The sequence below is a fragment of the Photinus pyralis genome, unplaced genomic scaffold, assembly GCF_008802855.1.
Source record: "Photinus pyralis isolate 1611_PpyrPB1 unplaced genomic scaffold, Ppyr1.3 Ppyr1.4_LG5, whole genome shotgun sequence".
NCBI lineage: Eukaryota > Metazoa > Arthropoda > Insecta > Coleoptera > Lampyridae > Photinus > Photinus pyralis.
Window position 1 is genome coordinate 3,092,357 of NW_022170596.1, and position 20,918 is coordinate 3,113,274.

A 20,918-nucleotide genomic window follows, 5' to 3' on the forward strand; every position below is an offset into this window, starting at 1 on the left:
AAGGATGTAAATGATGAGTTACGGGAAAATATAGACCTTTGCAACTACAAATGACCGAAAATCTGTAGTCTCTAGGTGGTCCAGGGGCCGAGATCTCGATGGAACAGACTAGGCAGACGACGGAATGACGAGCACATAAGCATTACCTCAACTTCGTTGTGTTACGCTAAAAAAGGCAGATGTGTGTATTAGAATGTTTAAATTTGATTTGTTTTCAGCTCGGTTTTCAGTGAGTATTTGTTGTTTATGTACGTATTTAATAAAATTTTTGCATAATAACACGTGTCTATAATTAGGAAACAACATATAACAATCCTGCGGGTCAAAATAAGTAATTACTTAATGTTTTCGCGTTAAATGAGTACGCACGCGAATCAAATTGCATTTAAACACATAGTATCGCGTTGCAGTGGCCCATCTCCAGTTGTGACGTCACTAAATCAATGTCACGGCTAGATCTATCGGTAGGCTACGATTAAGTCCACCCTAAACTTGCACTAACATCCAAGTTACATCTTATAGATATAACGTTGACCCTTAATGAGTTTTGTACAATATTAAAAAAAAGAAATTCGGAAAATGAAACTTTTCTCTCGATAGAGCTAGGTAAAACTAATTATTTTAACTAGCCTGTATTAGCAACATATGTAACTATCTCGGCAGTTGGAAAGTTCATGTTAGGCTATACATTGTTTTTGTTCCTATAAGTACACTGCCCATACAAAGAAATCACCACTGCTTTACCTAACTGGACGTCTGATTGTATAGCTACTTAGAAAGACAATGATCAAACTGGCGTGTAAACCTACCATTATATAAGTGGATAAGTGTGTAGGTCCTAATCAGCAAAAATAGTGTAGGTCCTATCCAGCAAGAAATGTTTTGATTATAAAAATATAATCTATAAAAATTAAAAAAACATTGGAAATGTTGCACGTCACACAATAAATAGGTACATGTACTATAAATGCAACAACAAAAAGGTAAAGGTATACACTTATATTAAATAATAAACAAAAGACTTAAATAGCTATTGTTCCTTTAATTTATCTAACTTTCGTTGTTGTCGTTCCTGGCGCAAACGTTCTCTTAATTGCGCTGTTTTTAATGTTATCATTAACTGCCTCGACTGCCATAACCAGCTGCCCTAAAATAAAAGAAATATTAATTTCTTATATAAGATAAGAGCTAAAATCATCGATTTCGGTGTTATGTCTATGTTATAAATAAAAATGCTGGCATTACATCGTCATATTGTTGCTATTATAATCAATAAACATTATTATTTATCAGCTTGACACTTTAACTTGTAAAAGATAAGGGATAAGGAATCAGCAGTAAATAAACTTAGATATTGATATAGTTCTGTAAAGTTGAAATGCTTCCGGAAATGTCTCTTGGAGTGCTCTTAAAAGAAGGTTGGCATGACAGACAGACAGCAATACAAAATTATAAACATTCTCAAAGATCGTTAATAACAAAACAACGGAAAGTGCTAAAGGTGTTTTGGGGTTTTCCCAAGACTGCTTGATAAGTGAGGCGAGGCTCTTGAAAAGGCACACTGAGGCTTTCACAACCTTGTAGGCAAAATTTCAAAGATCTATTGGACCTTTGCAGAACATTTCATCGCTTTCATCAAGTTTCATAGAGCTTTTGAGCTCTGTCTTAAGCTCTTTGGACCCATGTAAAAACTCCTTCCGTAAATATCGAAAGTGTCGCCATCTTAGCTTTTTAAAATAGAAACATACCATATTTTCTTCTAAAAGCGTTTTATTCATCTGAATTCAACCTAATTAAGATTTAAGTACTTTGTATGTCACAGTTTTTGACATAAATGTCAATCGAGATGTCAATGTTTCTCTAAAAATTTATATCACTTAAACCGTTTAAGGTATAGGGTAGTGCTCTCTTTTATAATTTAATCCTCTAAGGAATTTTTTGAGCTATCGTCGAAAGTCTTGAAAAAGTGTCCAGCGCTGCTGCGATTTTTCAAGGTCAGCAATCAAAATGTGTCAAAAACTTCAGTTTTCCAAATTGCAACTACTATGTATTTCTGATGCAACAAATGAAAGTAAATTTAAATTTTAGGACCACTTTTATTAGCATTCTGTATGCCTACAATTGGACGATTAATTTGAACATCCGAAATTAAATGATTGCTTCTAAAAAATGCCCATAACGAATAACTACTATAGCTCTATACAGAATGTAATAAAAGTGACCTTAAAATTTAAATCTATATTCATTTCTGGAATCAGAAATAGTATTTGCAATTTGAAAAACTGCAGTTTTTGATTGCTAACTTTGAAAAATCGTAGCAGTCATGGAAACTTATTCAAGACTTTCGGCAGTCACTAAAAAAATTCCTTAGACTTTAAGGATTCGATAATAAAAAAAGAGCACTCACTTATCTTGAAGTGTTTAACGGATAAGAATTTTTGAATGGACCCTTGCATCTCCAAATATTGACATATGTCAAAAACTATGACAGATAGGTAATGAAGTGATCCACTTTATAAACACTTGTTAATTAATAATCTCGTTATGAATTATGCAGTAAGAATCTTTAACTTTAACTGGAATTTTAAGATAGAAATAATGAATGAGGGCATGTTTTGTAACTTCCAGACGAAAGTTATTTACGACCCCCGTTTATTTTAGACCCTCGTTATTATAGTAATATGCGTAACGTGAATTTCCGAATAACCAGTTTTTTTAAACAAAATAGTCACTAACAATACAGTTTCAAAATCGACGACATTTACATACTATGTATGTCTTATGGTAATAATTCCATGGCGGTGTTGATGGTGACTATGTGAGAAAATGAATGAATAAATTTGGTTTCAATCACAATCGGCCATGGAATTATTGCCATAAAGCAATACATTGTAAACTTCAAGGTAAAAATTCAAGATTAATTTGCAAATGAAATATTAAGTATTTTGGTAGCGCCGATTTTGTAATTTTCTCTTTATCGAGTGACGTAAATGGTAATGTGGCGTCCAGAAGAAATAATCACATCAACGTATGGTTTACTAGAAATCCACAAATCATAAACATTTTATTTTAGCACCAACAGAAAGCTGAGAAAAAATCAATAGGGCTTTGTTAATAGTATATTAAGATACAAGTGTATAATCAAGTCTTTGAGTTTAGTGCGCCGATTTTGTAGTATATTTCTCTTTATCGAGTGACGTAAATGGCCATGGAAATGTGGCGTCCAGAAGAAATAATCACATCAACGTATGGTTTACTAGAAATCCACAAATCATAAACATTTTATTTTAGCACCAACAGAAAGCTGAGAAAAAATCAATATTTGAGTGCTTTGTTAAAATTATTTTATGATATCTTTGAAAATAAACGAACGCCAGTGCATTTTCAAAAATGACATTTTTTGCTATTTGTAGAGCTACAAGAAACTTTGAAAGGGAAAATTAATCAGCATAAAATTCTAAATAACGCATTTAAAAGAGCAGGTATCTCTTATGGTTTAGGAGATCTTCACAGTGAAAGTGAAAAAAACTCACCCTGTATAGTGCAACTGCCAAGCTAATATCTAACTAAACATGAATGAATTCCATGGTACGAGTATAAGCCCAAAACTCCATTTTTCGGATTTTGTTTTCTTAATCAGCTTAAAGGTCAGTGCCGGATTAATTCACTTTACGATTTTGATATATAATTCTAAGTGCAGACTCTCTAAGATAAGACGTAAGCCAAAGATCAGAGACATTAGATCCGAAAAATAGGTACCAAAAGTTTCAAAATTTGAAATTATTCCGATTTTGAAAAACTGAAAACAGTTCACTCCCAAAGTACGAAACACATCTCATCGAAATTGTGACTACTGCGCATTAATTTAATCTAGAACAACAAACAAAACCCTGTATAGTAGACAACTGTTTCCAAGCTTAAAATTTAAATAAATCCAATACAGACACGCAATAATCTACTGATAACCCTGCTTATCATTTCCTATCATGGTCATTAACCTTAATAGTTTTGTTCCACTGGCAACAATTACTTGTACCTAATTCAATTGCTGTCGATATTTTCAGTAAAGGTGACTACACACCTAAGAACCATCAACTCTGTTGACCTCTCGGTTGACCTTCAGACGAACAACATAACAAAAGTTTAATGGGTGCACTTACCATCATTATCATACAATTTAGTAGTATGGGAACAGAGAAAACAACCGATATAAATAACCCTCGGCTGTCGAAATACTGTTGCCTTGAGAATATTTTCCAATTTGTTGAGGCTAACTGATTTATATTCTCAGAAAAATATACCAATAATACTGAAAAAAATAGAAAAACGTAGTAGTGCGCCCGAAACAACACTCTTACCCACTTAAACAGAAGAATAGTATCGCCTGAAAGTTTCCATAATTCCTCGTCGAAATGGCCATGAGCGTTACGGATACGTGGAAAATGCAAAGACCAATTAACCAAGGATCTCGCCAGTCAATCTGAAATAATAGTAAATGTAGTCAATTGTGCTTTTTATTAACGAAATAACCTATACATATTTTCAATATGAATTTCACCCTCTTGTAAAGAAATTAAATAGTTTTTTGGAAAAGTTGGTGCTCAAGTTAATAACGAAATGTGGAGCAAATATAAGGTAGGTATTCATAAGTATTAATTCCGAGATTAATTCATTTATTTTATATATTTACTTATTTATCATTTATTCGGTATTCGGTTCATAAATACAGGGTATTTAACAACGGGCTGAATCGATTATTATATGGGAAGTTAAAAAAAGCCCATTTTTGTAAATGGAAGCCCACATTTGTTTGTTTACCAATAGATTCTACACTCCAAAATAGGGGTATGTACTTTAATATTGTATCTCTATATCTTAAAGGAATGGTTTTTTTCTCTGTTTTTTTAGAAAGGGCGAGACACGAAAATTTGTCAAGATATTGCAACATTTACCAATCATCCACACTATCAATAGCAACTGTTTCTTGATAGTTTTCTTAAATAAAAAGCCTACAACCTAATAATTAAAAATGTGAGAACGCCAACGGTTGTACAATTTTTGTTTCGTCACTTTCTACAAAAACTTTTCATTTTAGACGAGATTTTAGATACCTACCTATACTGGAACGTTTCCAGTGCCATTCCATTAGTGAACAGAAAAATAGAGGTTTCCGTTTAAAAAAAGTAAGTTTTCACATTTTCAAAACTTACAAATTTGAATTCACCCAAGTTTTATTTACGCAAAATAAGCAAAAATGAAAATTAGGGTATCCCGAAGTGTAACCGTGCGAGTCAACGTTAGGTATATCCCGAAGTCGTACAAAACAGAAGCTATCTAAGCTGAAATGGACTCATTGAATAAACATTCTATTTTTAAAATTGGAACGTCTCTTCAAACAGGTCATATGTGTATAATGCAATACAAACAGAACAGAAATTAATAAATTGGGTGATGATCCGGGCCGTAAGGGTGCCAAGCTCGGTGCCAAGTATTGACGATTAAATCGTAATTAGATCATATTTAATTATATGGGTTTACGGAAACAAAGGCCGATGTTGTACCTACTCATAAAAACAGACGTAAAAATATGCCACTCGTCACGATTTTCCTTTGCAAAACCCCAGTCGTTAAACGTGTGATGGTATTTTCCTGCTGTCTGTTCCACGTCTAACTCAAGAACCAAAAAAGACAACCCTCCGCAAATAGATCTCTACGAGTTCAAGGATCAGTGCTAATGAATATATGAGCCCGATTAAAAGTCGTGTTTCCGCGTACATTCAAAGGTGGCCATACAAAATAAACACGTGTAACAGAATAATTAATTCTTACGTCACCGATTGATTTCCTTTCAATACGAACAGAAACTACTTTAATTTGTAATTTAATTTGGGACAGAATACTTTTTGTAATACACTTTCGTTATATCTGATAAAGCAGAAACGATCCTTAGAACATGAAGATCCAACTAGAAAAATTTGTCATATACTTACACCTTATATCTCGCCTTATATGCACTCAATCCGTGGGGGCACACCGTATGTATAGTAGCAATAGTCGCTTTAGGAAAGTGCCTGACATCAAATAATCAAAAGGTGGTTCAGGGACAGAAAAGTATAGCCACAGATTTAAATATTTAAATCTGTGGTATAGCACTCGCCAATTCAGTTGACGTAGGTATTTTTTAACACCCGCACGTTAGTACGAGGTAATGCATTGGGGTAAAAAGGCCCCCTCTCCACTTTTTTGACGGGAATGCAGGTTTTGAAGCCCCAGGAATCTAAATTAAAAAAACCGATGATGTCGGTCTGTCTGTCTGTGCTGTTATTTCCGGCGACACTAAGTACTGAACCGATTAGAACCAAATTTGGTACACATATTCTTAGACATAAAAGAAGAGCTGAAAAGGGTAGAACCGTGCATGGGCAGGTGTACAGTCGCTTCGGCATTCTACCCTCTACCGTCGACTCTAGAGCGATAGCGGATCCAGCTTGAGACGCGCTAAAAGAATTATTTGGATCTCACTTTGGAGCATTGGACACAATCATCAACTTTTTGCACGATAATTTAAAGGCACTTGGGGTCACATTAGAACTGCCGATTGTTACGCTTTAAATGCGGAGCTTGAACTTTTATTTACAATTTTAACAAAATGATTTTCAAAATCTCATCAGAATAGCTGACCTGAATCGGAAATCATTATTGCCTCTCGCAATCAAATCAAATGCATCCTAATCATTGGCCTGCAACTCGGTCTGCAATGAAAGACTGTTATGTTAAAATAGATGTTTTAACTCATACAAATGTATAAAGATTTTCTTTTTAATTAAGAGGCTAATTATTGAAGTAAGTATTGTAGTCCCAATGAGCACCATACTTACGGAGTCATTCGAAATTTGTGTATATATCTTAGGTTTCCTGCAAAAAGAAGATAATTCGTGGAAAGACAATCTGACATGTCATTAATAAAAAGAAGAAATAGAAGCGGACCTAAATTGGATCCCTGAGGACCTCCTAATGATGCAACAAATGTAGACGACTTAAAGACGTTAAACGCTACAAATTGTTGACGATTAAGTACAAAGAGAATATATTAATTAACACCACAGTCTACACTCTAGAACAATCTAGGCTACCGTTGTCGCTGATCGTGACAAAAGTGAAGAAATCTTAATCATTTGTAATACCGAAACAAAACTAATTAAAGTAATATGTTACATTTAACGAGTATTTTCCGCTATTCTAATTAAATAAATGATCTTAATGGCCGAATCCACAAATTAACACGTAGGTATTTGATTTCCTGAATCAATCGGCCATTGTTCTCCAACCTAAATGATGGAAACCAAAACCAAAGTAGGCAATGGCGTCTGCACCTGAGAAGATGGAAAGTAATGATTTAAAAGGGCCAATATAACTTGTTTTGAAACTTGAAACTTTGACATATGCCTGGCGTCGCCGCCTCTCCCAGGATTTAGTCAACTGTCGTGAGGATGCGTCCCTGGTAGGCACTATCAGGGACGTTTCACCACTACTTTGTTGCCATCGCGCTGGGCCGCGACATATGCCAAACAATGTGGTGGAGTTTGTGGATTGGGGGGGTTGTGGGGGGGCGGCTAACTGGGTGTTATCCGACCCGAACGGGTACGGCCACAGCTTCGCCACTGGTATTCTGCCTTAGAGGGAACTCTGCTTTCTAGTGATAGCTTCTTCTCCTGGCGTTCATTGTCTTCCGATGTTCCTATCCTTTGAGGGCCAATATAACTTGTTTTCGAACATAAATTTCCAAAACATTATCTATGAGCGAGTTTATGAGTAATCGGCGTAGGTACTCTGCATCGACACTACGCGGGTCGGATTTAGACCAGTAGAGTAAGCAAACAAGTCCAGGAAGTATCTTACTGTATCTGAATCTATTATTGTGGTTAGCCCATTTTGTGTAGATTACTAAGAAGATAACACATTCACGAGACTATGGAGATACCAGTTTTTTTTAAATTAACAAATCACCAAATTTCACATATTTAAATAGAGACCCGTGTACGGAGGATCCATTTGCAAAGGAACTCACTAACAATGACACGTGTTAGTAATGCAAAAAGTTCTATCAACTCGATGGCCAGCGCACATAGCATGTCATTAAAATTTAAAGTCCCTGAATCCTTTGTTTCACTTTTCTTCAAGAATGTGGGGTTCCCCAGAACTTAACAAAAAGTTTGCAAGTGAATTCGGTTTATGCGAGGGTTTATGTAAGCTTACTTCTCTTGTCAGTTACCCTAGACGTGTGTCAGACATCGTTTAGTACGAAATTTTGGACTATAGTGCGATTTTTAGATTAATGTTTGGGTATTTGGGTATTTTAAAGAATCTAAACCAATCGAAAGAATGTTATGCGAATGGATTTCATCTCGGATTTCATTTAAAGTGTGCTAATTGCGAATAGTATGTAGGTACTACCCTTGGTACTACCTGACCCAGATAAAACGTAATCTAAAATTACATACTGATAATGCCAAATTACGAAATCATACAAATACCCTCAGATGTAAAATGAAACAACATATTTTAGAAATCAATGGCTAGTGGCGAAATAAACTGTTAACACCCAAAAAGGGAGAAGGGTCAATTTTGAGTATGAGCCAAGATATTTGTTCTATGGCAAAGACCATGTGCACATACCTTTAAATTGTATTACGGTCACTGCAAAAGCATGGAGTAGCTACCCTTCGCATTTATAGCAACGCCGGTGATCGGATTCAGATACAATGCAATGCCGATAACTGCCGTCGATCCACCTTATCAGCAACCTAAAGTAGGTATTATTTATGTTTCCTCGTGCGTTTTATTGTTATGCTATTTTTAGCCAGCAACTACATTATAAGTAATCACGTGCGCAAGCCAAAATCTCGGCCAAAACTGTTGATAATTGGTTCTGCACGACTAGTTTGCTCTGATAGTATAATTTTTGAGACAAGTTCTTTTTACTCATATAGGTGATAGAAAAGACGAATAATGTGAGGACTTTGTCCATTGTCTATTAGACAACCTAGTAAATTATTTAAAAAAATGCATGTGGTTTTTAAGTAAGTACATGTTTTGCGAACAATAATCATAAATATTAACACCTTGATGATTGACCAGGTATATTCATTGTTTTGAAAAATGATACCTTTCTTTGATATTTTACAAAGTATAATACCTAGTTCTCTACACGAAGCATTTTAAGAAAGTACCCGGTCTGTGCTTCATTCACTTCTTTTATTTATTATCCGTTACATGCTATGGAAACGTTGGTGCAAATAGACCTGGATATAGACAGTATTTAGAAAAATATAAAAGGTGTAAATTAGAGGTAAAGCCTTTGCAAACATATAATAGAATCAAACTACACCAGTATCTATCTTTCATGGTTTCTGACATATGAAGATGCAGGGATCAGGGGTCCATTCAAAAATTTATATCTCTTTAAACTGTGCAAGATAAGTGGTCTTTTTATAATCGAATATTTAAAGGCTAAAGAAATTTTTGAGTGACCGCCGAAAGTTTCCAGAGCTGCTGAGATTTTTTAAAGTTAGCAAATTTGAAATTACTACTACTTACTATTGAGCTCGCTATTGAGGATGCCAGAAATGTAGATTTAAATTTTAGGGCCACTTCGGGCCACTTTTATGAAGATTCTATATGCCTATATCCGGTAGCTCGTCCGGTAGTAATTGAGTTATAAATGAAAATTAGCTATCACAAACGTTTTGTCCGGGTGTCCGTCCGTGTGAGCGACGAGATCTCAGCACTGGAAATTCGTCCCCATTAATGAAACAATAAAGAATTTTTGCAACATCGAATAGGTTATGTACCTAGATAGAAAAATACGAATGAGCAATACATCATCAAAATTGTGCAACATACTTTGACACTCGCTTTGACATAAAGCCCGATTGCCGAATAACACTAGGGTTTCTAGTGGAAATGAATAGTTTATGAATATAGCGTTAGGGCTTTTCTGCACTCGGAATCTTTTCAATTATATCTCAATTTTGATAAAATCGAATAAATACCTACTTTACGAGATAGCGTTAGGATGCCAAAAGGGCTTTTCCGCACTCCGGAATCTTTGAGATCGCATTCTTGATGAAAAGAACAGGTGGTAGACAGATGAAAGAAGGAGAAGAACTCGACTTTCAAAATATTTCACCATCTTTCTCATATGAGTAATGTGAGTAAGTTAAGGTACCTAATTGATAATGTTAAATGAACCCTTTCACGATCATAGATTTTATGAAAATATCCCATAAATGTCAACCATCATAGCTTCAAACGAGGCTTCAAAGAACAATTACATACAACAGAGATAAACAGAATCAATGTTGATAATATAGGGGCAAATCAATGTTTAATTCTTGGACCTCGAAACCATACGGTTAACCTGCTCCTCAAGAAATTGGTCTAAAAATTAAAAACAAGTTTAAGATAATTAATTTCGATAGATTCAAAAATTCAGCGTCATAGGTAGTTGGCAATGGAAGTTTAATTGTGAACATACCGTGTAACTGACAATTCGCTTAATTTTACAATGGAATTTTTAATTTAATTACCTTATTTCTAATAAACCTAGACTTATTAAGCGCCAAGTTTGCGCTACCTAACCCTAATACGCAATTAAAACGTCCCAAATGATGATCCTGTAACATTCGACTTTTCGACTTAATAAATAAACAAAAAATATTTACAAACTAAAATAACCCATCGAAACAAAAATTCAATCCTAATATTGTCCCGTTACAGAACCCCCTTCTCATTTGAGAAAAAATATACAAACCTAATAAAACATTTAAGGTAAAGGTAAACAATTACAGGAATCAACCATATCCGTAAGAAGTTTGGATCAAAATCGTAGCAGATGAATGGAACATTGGATTGTTGGAAATCGAGTGCAGTTTTTCACCCCGTGGTTTCAAATTGTAGGGATTTTCCTGCTAAATGATAATTAATAACGAGAATAATAATCATTGTGCATTTTGTAAGGTAAACTTGCTGAAATTGTTTTGAAACTTATGTTATAAGGATGGGGCAAAATTGGGACACCCTGTATTATTGTTATCGATTGACACTTTAGGTAAAACCGAGGGTAAAATACAGAGTGAGGTAGCATCGAGGGTAGCATCTTGGTAAGTATGTACAGTAAACATGTGTTGTTTGCTATGCCATATTGCAAACTTCCGGAAGTTTGTCACAGTATCCGAATATATTATTGTGGTTAGCTCATTTTGTGTAGATTACATATCTAAGAAGATAACACATTAACCAGACTATGGAGACGACATTAAAATTTTAAAAATTACTAAATAGTGGGGTGATTGGAATGGTACTTCCGAGGGTACTTCCTTTCGATCCGGAGGATGTATCTTTAAAGACCCTCACTGAAAGATAAAAAATTCTACCGCCTAGATAGCACGCAAAGATCTTGTTTTGTTAGTCCCTGGTGTTAACTAACCTAATTTTGTTCCACCCTCATTTTTAGAATTATTTAATTAAGTATTTACCTACTCGTTGTGTTGATGGTTATTTTCTTGAAAGTTAAAGCAATGGGAAGAATTTTGCGAATGGATTTCATCGAGGATTTCATAATCGCAAATAGTAGGTAAATCCAAATATGACGTAGGTACCTAATCTAAAATTACCTACTGATAATGTCTGGTTACTTCAGATATAAACTGAAACCGAGACTGAAACAAACAACTTAAGTGTAGGCGCCTGCTTAATCTAGAAATAAATGGCCAAACAAACGGGCAACGCCCAAGAAGGGAGAACGATCAAGAATGGGCCGAGGTATGGGTCAAAAAGGAATAGTTCGCCGCGAGGTTCGCCGTAAAGGACCATATTCACGATGCAAACCAAATTGTTTTGTGACTACAGTCAACAAAAATGAATTAAACATTTGTACATTCATACTCAAGCATGCAACCGCTTTCGAATTCAATGCAATGCTGACAATGGCCGTCGACCCAGCTTATCAGCAATCACCCACATTATTATGTTCTCGATTATGTTTCATTGTTATGCTATTTTAATATCGACCAGAGGCAAGTAATCAATCAATATGAAAAATGATGTCACATCTGAGACGGAAGAGCACAACATTTAGCCTTGGCAAATAAATCAAGGCCGGAACTCCATTGTCACTTGGCAAGCTTTTTTTAAAATAATTAGCACCGAAACTCCGAAAGAAAGTGCCCATAGAAGGTGCTAACGGGAACCGACCATTTTCGAGCATTTAAACTAGGAAAAATGAAAACCAAATTTGACCTTTTCAGTTTTTCGGTGATATCTCCGTTATTTTCAAAGACTTTTGGGAGTCTCCATTCTATGAGAATTGGTCTTTAAGATAAAGGTTTTATAAATTTGATTTAAATAATCTCGAAATAATCTTTAAGAACTGTTAATAGTATATTATGCGAGATATTATGTATACGTTTTATAAACGACACTCTAGACACGAGTGTATGTTAAACACGAGCTTTATTATGACTCGTTTTATGAGTCTATTAGAAATTGTGAAATTGTTCAAAATTTAAAACTTCTTAGAACCTTAGCGAATCTTTTACAAAGTATGCCACAATGCGAAAGACGTGATGTTTCCGCGCTGTGAGCGGCATGAGCGTTTTGTCCCCCAGGTGCATAATTTTTGAGTGACGTTCAGTAAAGTGAATGACGAAAAAATCGTGAAAAAGAAAAAGAATTGTAACTGACACAACAATCTCCTATCAGATTTCATATTGGCTACATAAAACCCGTTTCTCTAAATGCCATGACCTAGATGCATAAGATGAATAATTGTACAATTTCGCATAACTGGGTAAACGTAATTAATTATATAAGATACATACATACTGCAATCATCGAGGCGATCATAAATTGATAAAACTTTCAAAAGAATTGTGTCCTGCATTACCCCGAGAGTACTTAAAGAGTTTAATTTCAGATAAATCAATTTAATTTCAGAACAGGTTAAATGTATTTAAGATTCCTCAATTGAATTTCAGAAAGTATCAAATGTATCTGGAGAACAAAGTGTCCGAAGAGGGTACTCACAAAGGCAGATTGGAATGTCTGAAAGAGACATCCATTGGTGATGTCAAAACTTTAAGTGCCAATTGAGGTGCGAATGTCTGTCGGAGAAGAGTACTCACAAAGGCAAAATGGGCTTTATCTGTACAAGACTTGTGCACAATTGATTCTTGTTATTTAAGTATTTTATCGGTATCGCCATTGCAATATCGGCCGATATCGGTATCGGTCAAAAATACCGTATCGGTCAATCTTTAAAAAATAGCACAAAATGATAGGTGTACCCGACCCGATGGGGACATCACTTCTCGCAATCTTGTCAGATATCCGTTCACAATCGAAGTAGAAATCTTTCCGCAACCGCCGACGAGTCTTGCAATATAGGAAAAATCTCGGAAAAATTTAACCTAATGTAAAATGTAATTATACCTAAATAAATTGAATTCCTTGTTTTTTTGAGATATTTTTAGAAATAAGCGCATTTTCAAAGAAATGTCACTTATTTTTCGAAATATATTGGCGAGTTACAAGATTTCCGAGTTATTTTTGCCTTACCCTTTTTACAAACAATTTTGAGTTCAGTGGCATTAAAAAATGTGTGTTTTTACCTCGGTTTTTACTTTATACTTTTTACTTTAATTAGAAAACGGGTTAGAAAACGATGTAGCACAGAAAAAAAAACATAATTTAACTCGTAATTTAATGTAAAATGCTCGATAAAATGCGAGTACCTATAGGTAAATACGAGAGTAAATAGCTCGGTAAATAGCTTCTGTCTTTTGTTTTTTTAAAAATATTTTTATCCTCGTTTTTATCATATCAATAATATCATTGACATACGCCATTTACTGTCAAACAAAATTCGAGCAGAAATTGATGCTATGGTTCATAGATAAGACCAAGGATAAGACTAAACGCCATGGAAACGCATACTAAAAATCGTGAAAAAAGTATCATCTTCCATACGATTTTTTAAGCAAAAAGTCGGGTAATTTGATCACTATGCAAAATAAATTCTTTCCCATCAGGACATCCAAGGGGGCGGATTTTAATATGCAACAACTTGTAAGTACTTAAGTACAATAACCATGGGCGGCCGCAGGGGGTTACAAGAGGGAGATTTTTACGTCAAAAATGATGTTTGCAGTATTGCAGTTCGAATCTGAATTGCCAATTGATTCTAAATGCGAACACTTATTGTTTAATTGGCACTAGTTTCGTTTTATGAGGTTAGTGGACTGTGGTGATACTTTGATTATAAATAAATCGAGAAATAAACACAGGGAAAACCTCGGGGAAAACATTAAAAATTGAGTGGAAAAAATCGTTAAAACTAAGTGATTTCGTCGTGGTAGGTACACCCTGTATTAATGTATTATGGTATAATTGTATATAAATTATAATATTTAGGCACCCTAACAAAAATGTCAGATTAGTGAAATCAGTAATCACTAATGGAGTGAATTGAACCCATACTTCACATTCACATTTCAAAATTCCTTAGGGTTCGGGTAAGTAATGCGTGTCCCACATACTGACATACCACCCTCAGAGCGGTCTTGGAAATTTTCCCGTGGACGTGAAGCATATTATCCATTATCCTTTCGTGTTTACATAATTCAAAAGCGAACGTAACATTGTTCAATAATTAACCTAACACCGTTGATTGATAAATATTATCAATTAACGATAACACGGAATAAATACCAAAAACATAATTACAAAACAATTGCAGTACCGTCGGCAGTACCCAATGCAAGTACATATCATAAGTAGGGTATATATTAGAATAAACAATAAACTCGTAAGTAAACAAAGTCGTTTGCCTTGATGGATAAACCTTCGCACGTCCTGTCTAGTCTAGTTTTATGCTTCAAAGTTCTTCGATTATTTCATTTATCAATTTAAGACAATTAAAAATAAACTAAAAAAATATCATCTAATAATACATACACTCCATATGAATGCGAGGAAGCTGTTTATTTGATTAACTTCTACAAAATTCTGGTCAATCATCTCGACTGTTTCATATGGCCTTAATTGTGTGTAACAGTTCCACTTATTCACTATAAAAAACACTCTCACTTTTATTTACTTTCGATATTATCGCACGAACTCCTTCAAAATAAACTCCCAACTACTGATAATTTGCGAATGAATGAGGTTATTCGGTAATTCTGAAGTAATACTTGCAGGTTTCTTTGATGGAAATAGAAAAATAAATGTTTTTAGAATTATTGCTGCCATCTATTGCGGCACAATACGAAAAAGTTACAGAGTGCTTTCATTACGAACAATTTCTCTATATTACTTGAGTTATATTTACTAAGACATTCAGTAGAGGACGATACATGTTACATTTTGATCTTTGCATTTTGGCTTAGGCTTAGATTAGGAAAGAGAGGATTTTGGTATATTTATGTTTCCCCTCATTTATAGTGCGTTTCAATAATTAAAGCCACAAACAGAAACTCTGTCAAATAAAAAAAAAACACTGCAAATTGTTTATTTATTATCCCTTTCTCGTTCCGAGCCCTCAACAGGCTTGCCCCCAGTTACAGAAATGCTCTTGAGCAGTGCCCCTGCTGAAGGTTACGTATTAGGAAAGCTACAGGAAAACCTAATTCGGAGTAGTTGGCAGAATGCTCGAAACTAATCTAAGGAAATTCCCATCTCTGTCACAAATGAAAAATTCTTACCTCAGCCCAGGTTCGAACACCCGACCTCCGGCTATGTAGCACAACGCTCTACCACTCATACATAAGTAGTCGATTGTTGAGTTTTTAAGTCTAAAAATATCACGGAAAGTGTTGAAATGTGCATTATTTTTATTGTGCAAATTGTGGGCACGTTGATTGAGATTACGAGGGGCCGCCCATACCGATGCGAAGGATAAACAAGGACAAATATTCCGGGGCCCGAGCGTACCCTAGGCACCCGGCCAACTCAAGGCCACCATTAAGGGTGTAATCCAGTAGTACAACATTTATGCGAAAATAGTGCGATTTATTTTCGTCTCAATTCTGTAAAACATGAGATAAAAGACGGGGCTAATTTTTTTCGTGTAAATTATACATTTAAAAAGTATGCTACAGAACAAAATTTTAATATTTAAGAAAAAACAATTTTTTAGAGCACTGTCAATAAAAAGTGAACTTTTATAGGTAAAATGGCGTCAACACAAATTATTTTAAAAATCTCCCTGTAGCATACTCAGAAAAAAAATTAGCAAACCATAGAGTCATCAATCAAACTTTCAAATAAATTACAAAAAATTTTAGACGATTCCTTCGAAATTGTTTACGAAAACTTGTAGCGTCATTCGCCATTTATAAATGTACAGTAGGCAAGTAGCATCATACGGCAAACCTGACTACATTAGCGGAATTGTTGCGTTTATCGGGATTCATTTACAAATAGAAACCGGATTCATTAGAACGTATTATAATTACATAATATACTGGGTAATAGAATTCACACGGAAAATGTGATTTATTTTTGGGTGAATTAAAAGTTTGCGTCTTTTCTGACGTTTTTTTTACACGCCTAAAATATTAGTGTGATAAAAATTTGAGATTATTCCCATGTAGCATCTTTCGGAAAGAGATCTAGTTTGCGTATAAAGCGTTAGTCCTCATTTATTTTGTGTTGATCCCGAATTAGATGAAATTTTGAAAAACCCCTAAACTTTTCATGGTGGACCTAATAAATGTTTGGGATTTGGATGTGCATTTTTTAAAGATATCTAATTATAGGTACTTATTCGCTTACAGGCGTTATTTTCCAGATAGGGTCAATATAATTTATGAAGTAACTTTACTGGGTTTAAAAAAATATATACGTTTTATGAAAAACTGGGAAAAGTGAAATTATTGAGGATTAGCAGTTGTGACAATGATTTGCGTTTTCTAATCGATGTTTAATTATATAAGCATATTCGTCACAATGACTGATGACCTGGGTAAATTAGCGTAATTACTTGTGTACTTTATACAATGGTTGGGCAGGTAAATTCTTCAATCTTTGTTTATTCGTTACCATTTCATTACAAGCAAAGATACTACACTAGATAGCCAGCGCAGCGTATATGCAAGAGTTGTTTCGCGTTTAAGTAGTTCCATAAAAATATTTATAGGGGGCTTTCAAAGTTAAGAGCGTAACTGATTCATCCGAAGCCGTCTTCGTACGAGTTAGAATCATATCATAAATACAAAGAGTGATTATTGTCTAAACACGAGACACATTAACATGACCTACTGAACACTCCTCACTATCATTGGGATAAAATTACATTTGTAAGTGGGCGTCATTCAAGACGAGGTAGATTCTATTACAGTCAGGACGTTACAATGAAAGAAATAATTTGAAAGTTGTACACAATATTCCCTTTGCTTTTTTTTAACCAGCGCTAACCAATACATTTTCCAGATTTTCGAATTAAATTTATAATTGCAAAAGCGTCTTTTTTCTTAGCATAATTTCTGAAAACTTTTAGTTTCACGTATCTACGATACTTTAGCAAATCTTCAAATATAATATCACAGATTTAAATATACTATAAATCTGTGATAATATGCACCTACTTATCCAGGCATATTTACATTGTAACCACACATTTATCTAATTTAGATTTTATTTTTATGATTGGGATAAACGAGATATCCCGCTTAGCCTCCTATATAATAAAATTGTGTCCAGCTAAAGTGAGTCGGAACTAGAAGCGTCTGTGGTTAAAATTTCAAAGAAATATCTCCATAAATATGAAAGTTGGCATTGCGCAGTCTGCGCAAAATATGGAAAATACGAAACTGATCGAAATGGGAAAATATAGACCATAACGGCTATCAATTAGCGAAAACCCGAAGTCTCTAGGTGGCCCAGGGGCCGAGATCTCGATGGAACGGATGGACGGACGGACGGACGGACGGACAGACGGAAACACGAGCACATAAGCTTTACCTCAACTTCGTTGTGTTACGATAAAAAATTTGATTTAAAACAAGATGTGAATATTCGGTATTTTAATTTACAGTAAGGTAACCAGATAAAAACATCTATAACACCCACACAGGGTTGCGCTTAGGAATGACACCGATATCACATACAATAGCCCTTTATTCTAAAAATAACTGTGCTTTGCCATTTCGCGCGTCTTCTTACCCCGCCAGGTTGTTTGTACTATTCTCATAAAAACATAGCCGCTGGAGGACGCAGTCGACTTATTTGGCGGGACGAATTATGAGAGTCTAAAATTTATACAGCGCTGTCTATCTAGTGTAGTATGATCTTTGTTACAAGTAAGTTTTATGCAACCCATCATACGTCAGATAGAACTAAAATTTAAGTGGAATACACCCTTAACCCTGGTTTTCAATGATTGTATTTTAATAAAACTTTTGTTCTCTCTAAATGGCAAAGAGAAATGGTTTTTGATCAAGTTATATATAAGTTATTCTGCGAATAAGAAGCCCCCAGAGTGCAATTTCAATTATCTATCTATTACCAAATAATATAGTTACTGTTTGCTACTACTATGGGTTTCTGATGAAATATAATAGATTAAAAAATCTATGAAAATTATCCAAATGTACTCAAGGTAAATTTTCTATATCTTTAAAGCAGGTACCAAATTAATTAAAACTTCCTGTCTGATCAATTTGATGTGTAGGTACCGGTTTCCATATAAAAAGTTGTGCTTAAAAATCAGTCTCCAAAGTGACATGACATGACCCTTACCTACAGGTCTCTGTGTCTGTGGTATTTCCTACCTATCGTAAAAGACATCAAGTGCTAACGGCTTGTCTCTTGCCCTTGTAAAGAGAAATCTGTCTAAAAGGCAGATGAACAATAGTCAAGGGCATAGGATGTAGAAGAGAAAGGGAAACCACTGCATTAAAGATCTGCTGATTTCCCAAGTTGGCGAAAGAGAGGAATAGGTTTATCGTTTAGAACTAGAAAACATAAAATGAGATATGCTCAGTACTAACATTGAATATCCAGTTGGATATTCAATGGTACTAATTTGAACTATACTGGTGTCAGTGAACTAAGATGGGGTGGATATGTGGAGTAGAAAAAGAGAACATGTCAAGCGTTATCAAAGTAATAAACGACTACGATACCAAGAAAAAGACTTACTTTGTTTATTCAAAACAAAGATACTTAGTCCAGTCAAATTATCCTAATACCTTGCATCAGATGTGTCATTTCTATTTTTTTTTTAAATTGTTAGGCTGAGTATGGATGTCAAAAATCCAAGTTTTCGACATCCAAAGATCTGTGCGAGCAACGCAGCACTCGAAAATACGCCCATTTTTCCTATTATTTTTAGGTTTTGGTTAGTTTTAGTTTCTGAAGGACAGATTTTAAAGCAATTACTGTCGTATACGTTTTTAAACTAGAGAAAATTTGTGACAATTCAAGCCCTTAACCGGCTCTGTAAGTCTAATAGTTTTGGAGATACAGCGTTTCAAAGATTCGTAAATTCTTCAGTTTTAATCAAATTTGCCTGTTTTTCGCGTAAAATCTCATGAACATTTTTATAATTTTATTCGTTTGGGGGAACTTTGTGGTGAGGACTCTCCATAAATACGCACAGAAAGAGCTAGAATGTTGATATCCTCTGGATCCCCAGCATCTCCCATGATAAGAAAGTTGTCATCTTCTTCTTCTTCAGCAAGATCCACTACCTGTTGCATGGATTGTGAAATCTGTGAATTTTTTCCTTTTGCCTGTCCTTGCTCGACCATTCAAAAGGGACACCGAATCTCGGAAACTATTAGCCTTGCGGAGATCGTTAAGGGCTTGAATTGTCAGAAATTTTGTCTAAGTCAAAAAAGTATACCTACGACAATCATTGCATTAAAATCGGTTCTTCAGGAGTAAAACCAAAAAATGGTAAGAAAAATGACATATTTTCAAGTGCTGTGTCGCTCGCACAGGTCTTTCGATGTCGAAAACTTGGATTTTTCACATCCATATTGATCCTAACAATTTAAAAGAAAAATTAGAGATGACATATCTGATGCACGGAATGCCCATTTTTTGGTCTTATTTGACTGTACTAACTAGTCATTTAAGTACACATGCATTTAGGAAACAACTAGATTTAAGTTGGTAGAAAGTATATGTAAGAACGGAATCAAAAAAGTTTGTGTGTTACCAGGAGCGACCACATTCTCTTAGCTGCAAATTTAAAGACAAGACTGAAAAGAGTGAGGAAAAAGCTACTGATAGTAGAAAATGATATTTGGAAAAGTTGAAAGAATTGGACACTCTACATTTTAAGTGCGCAGATTCAAGCCCGTGGTATCCAAGTATTCTGAATGGCTTAGCACTTAGCAGTTTTTTCATCTTGAGATTTTCAAAGACTCAGGATCTTTGAGTGCCTTATGCCCCTCGAGGATCCTATTTCTCTATTTCGTCTTTATTTTTAGCGCATTTTTGCAAAAAAATTTTTTTGTAAAAAGTAGCTTTTAATCTCACTTTGGCTGGCTGGCTGGCTGGCTGGCTGGCTGGCTGGCTGGCAGCAAATGTGGGCGCGTAGAAGAACTCTTGTAGAAAGGCAACGGGTGTACGTGTATCTACAGGGCCGTGAAATTTGTCAACCTTAGGGACATGGCTACATGATGTGGGGTTGGCGACATCTGGGCGTCATCCTCGAGCGTAGTATACTAACGTGAAGGTTTTTCAGTTTTTTCCTATCTTCTACTACAGTTTTGGTCCGATTCTTTTGAAATTGGTGTCGTCGGAAAGATGTTGTAAACGCGCACAACTCCTGCGTGGCGGAATTTTGTTTTTTGTCATAGGGGCGAAATTAACGACCTTTTGCGAGGCGGCGCGCGCGTCTTCGAGAA

At 35.1% G+C, this 20,918-nt stretch overlaps 1 protein-coding gene across 1 annotated transcript; it reads right to left on the minus strand.

Moving 5' to 3' along the window:
* Positions 1-984: 984 nt before the first annotated feature.
* On the minus strand, positions 985-15,237 carry LOC116172311 (transmembrane protein 18). Its single transcript, XM_031489511.1, has 4 exons — positions 15,016-15,237; positions 4,363-4,480; positions 4,161-4,309; positions 985-1,147 (listed from the first exon to the last, which is right to left on the minus strand). Exons 1-4 carry the CDS (start codon positions 15,076-15,078, stop codon positions 1,031-1,033), a joined length of 447 nt encoding a protein of 148 aa, XP_031345371.1. The 5' UTR covers positions 15,079-15,237; the 3' UTR covers positions 985-1,030.
* Between the last annotated feature and the right edge of the window lie 5,681 nt (positions 15,238-20,918).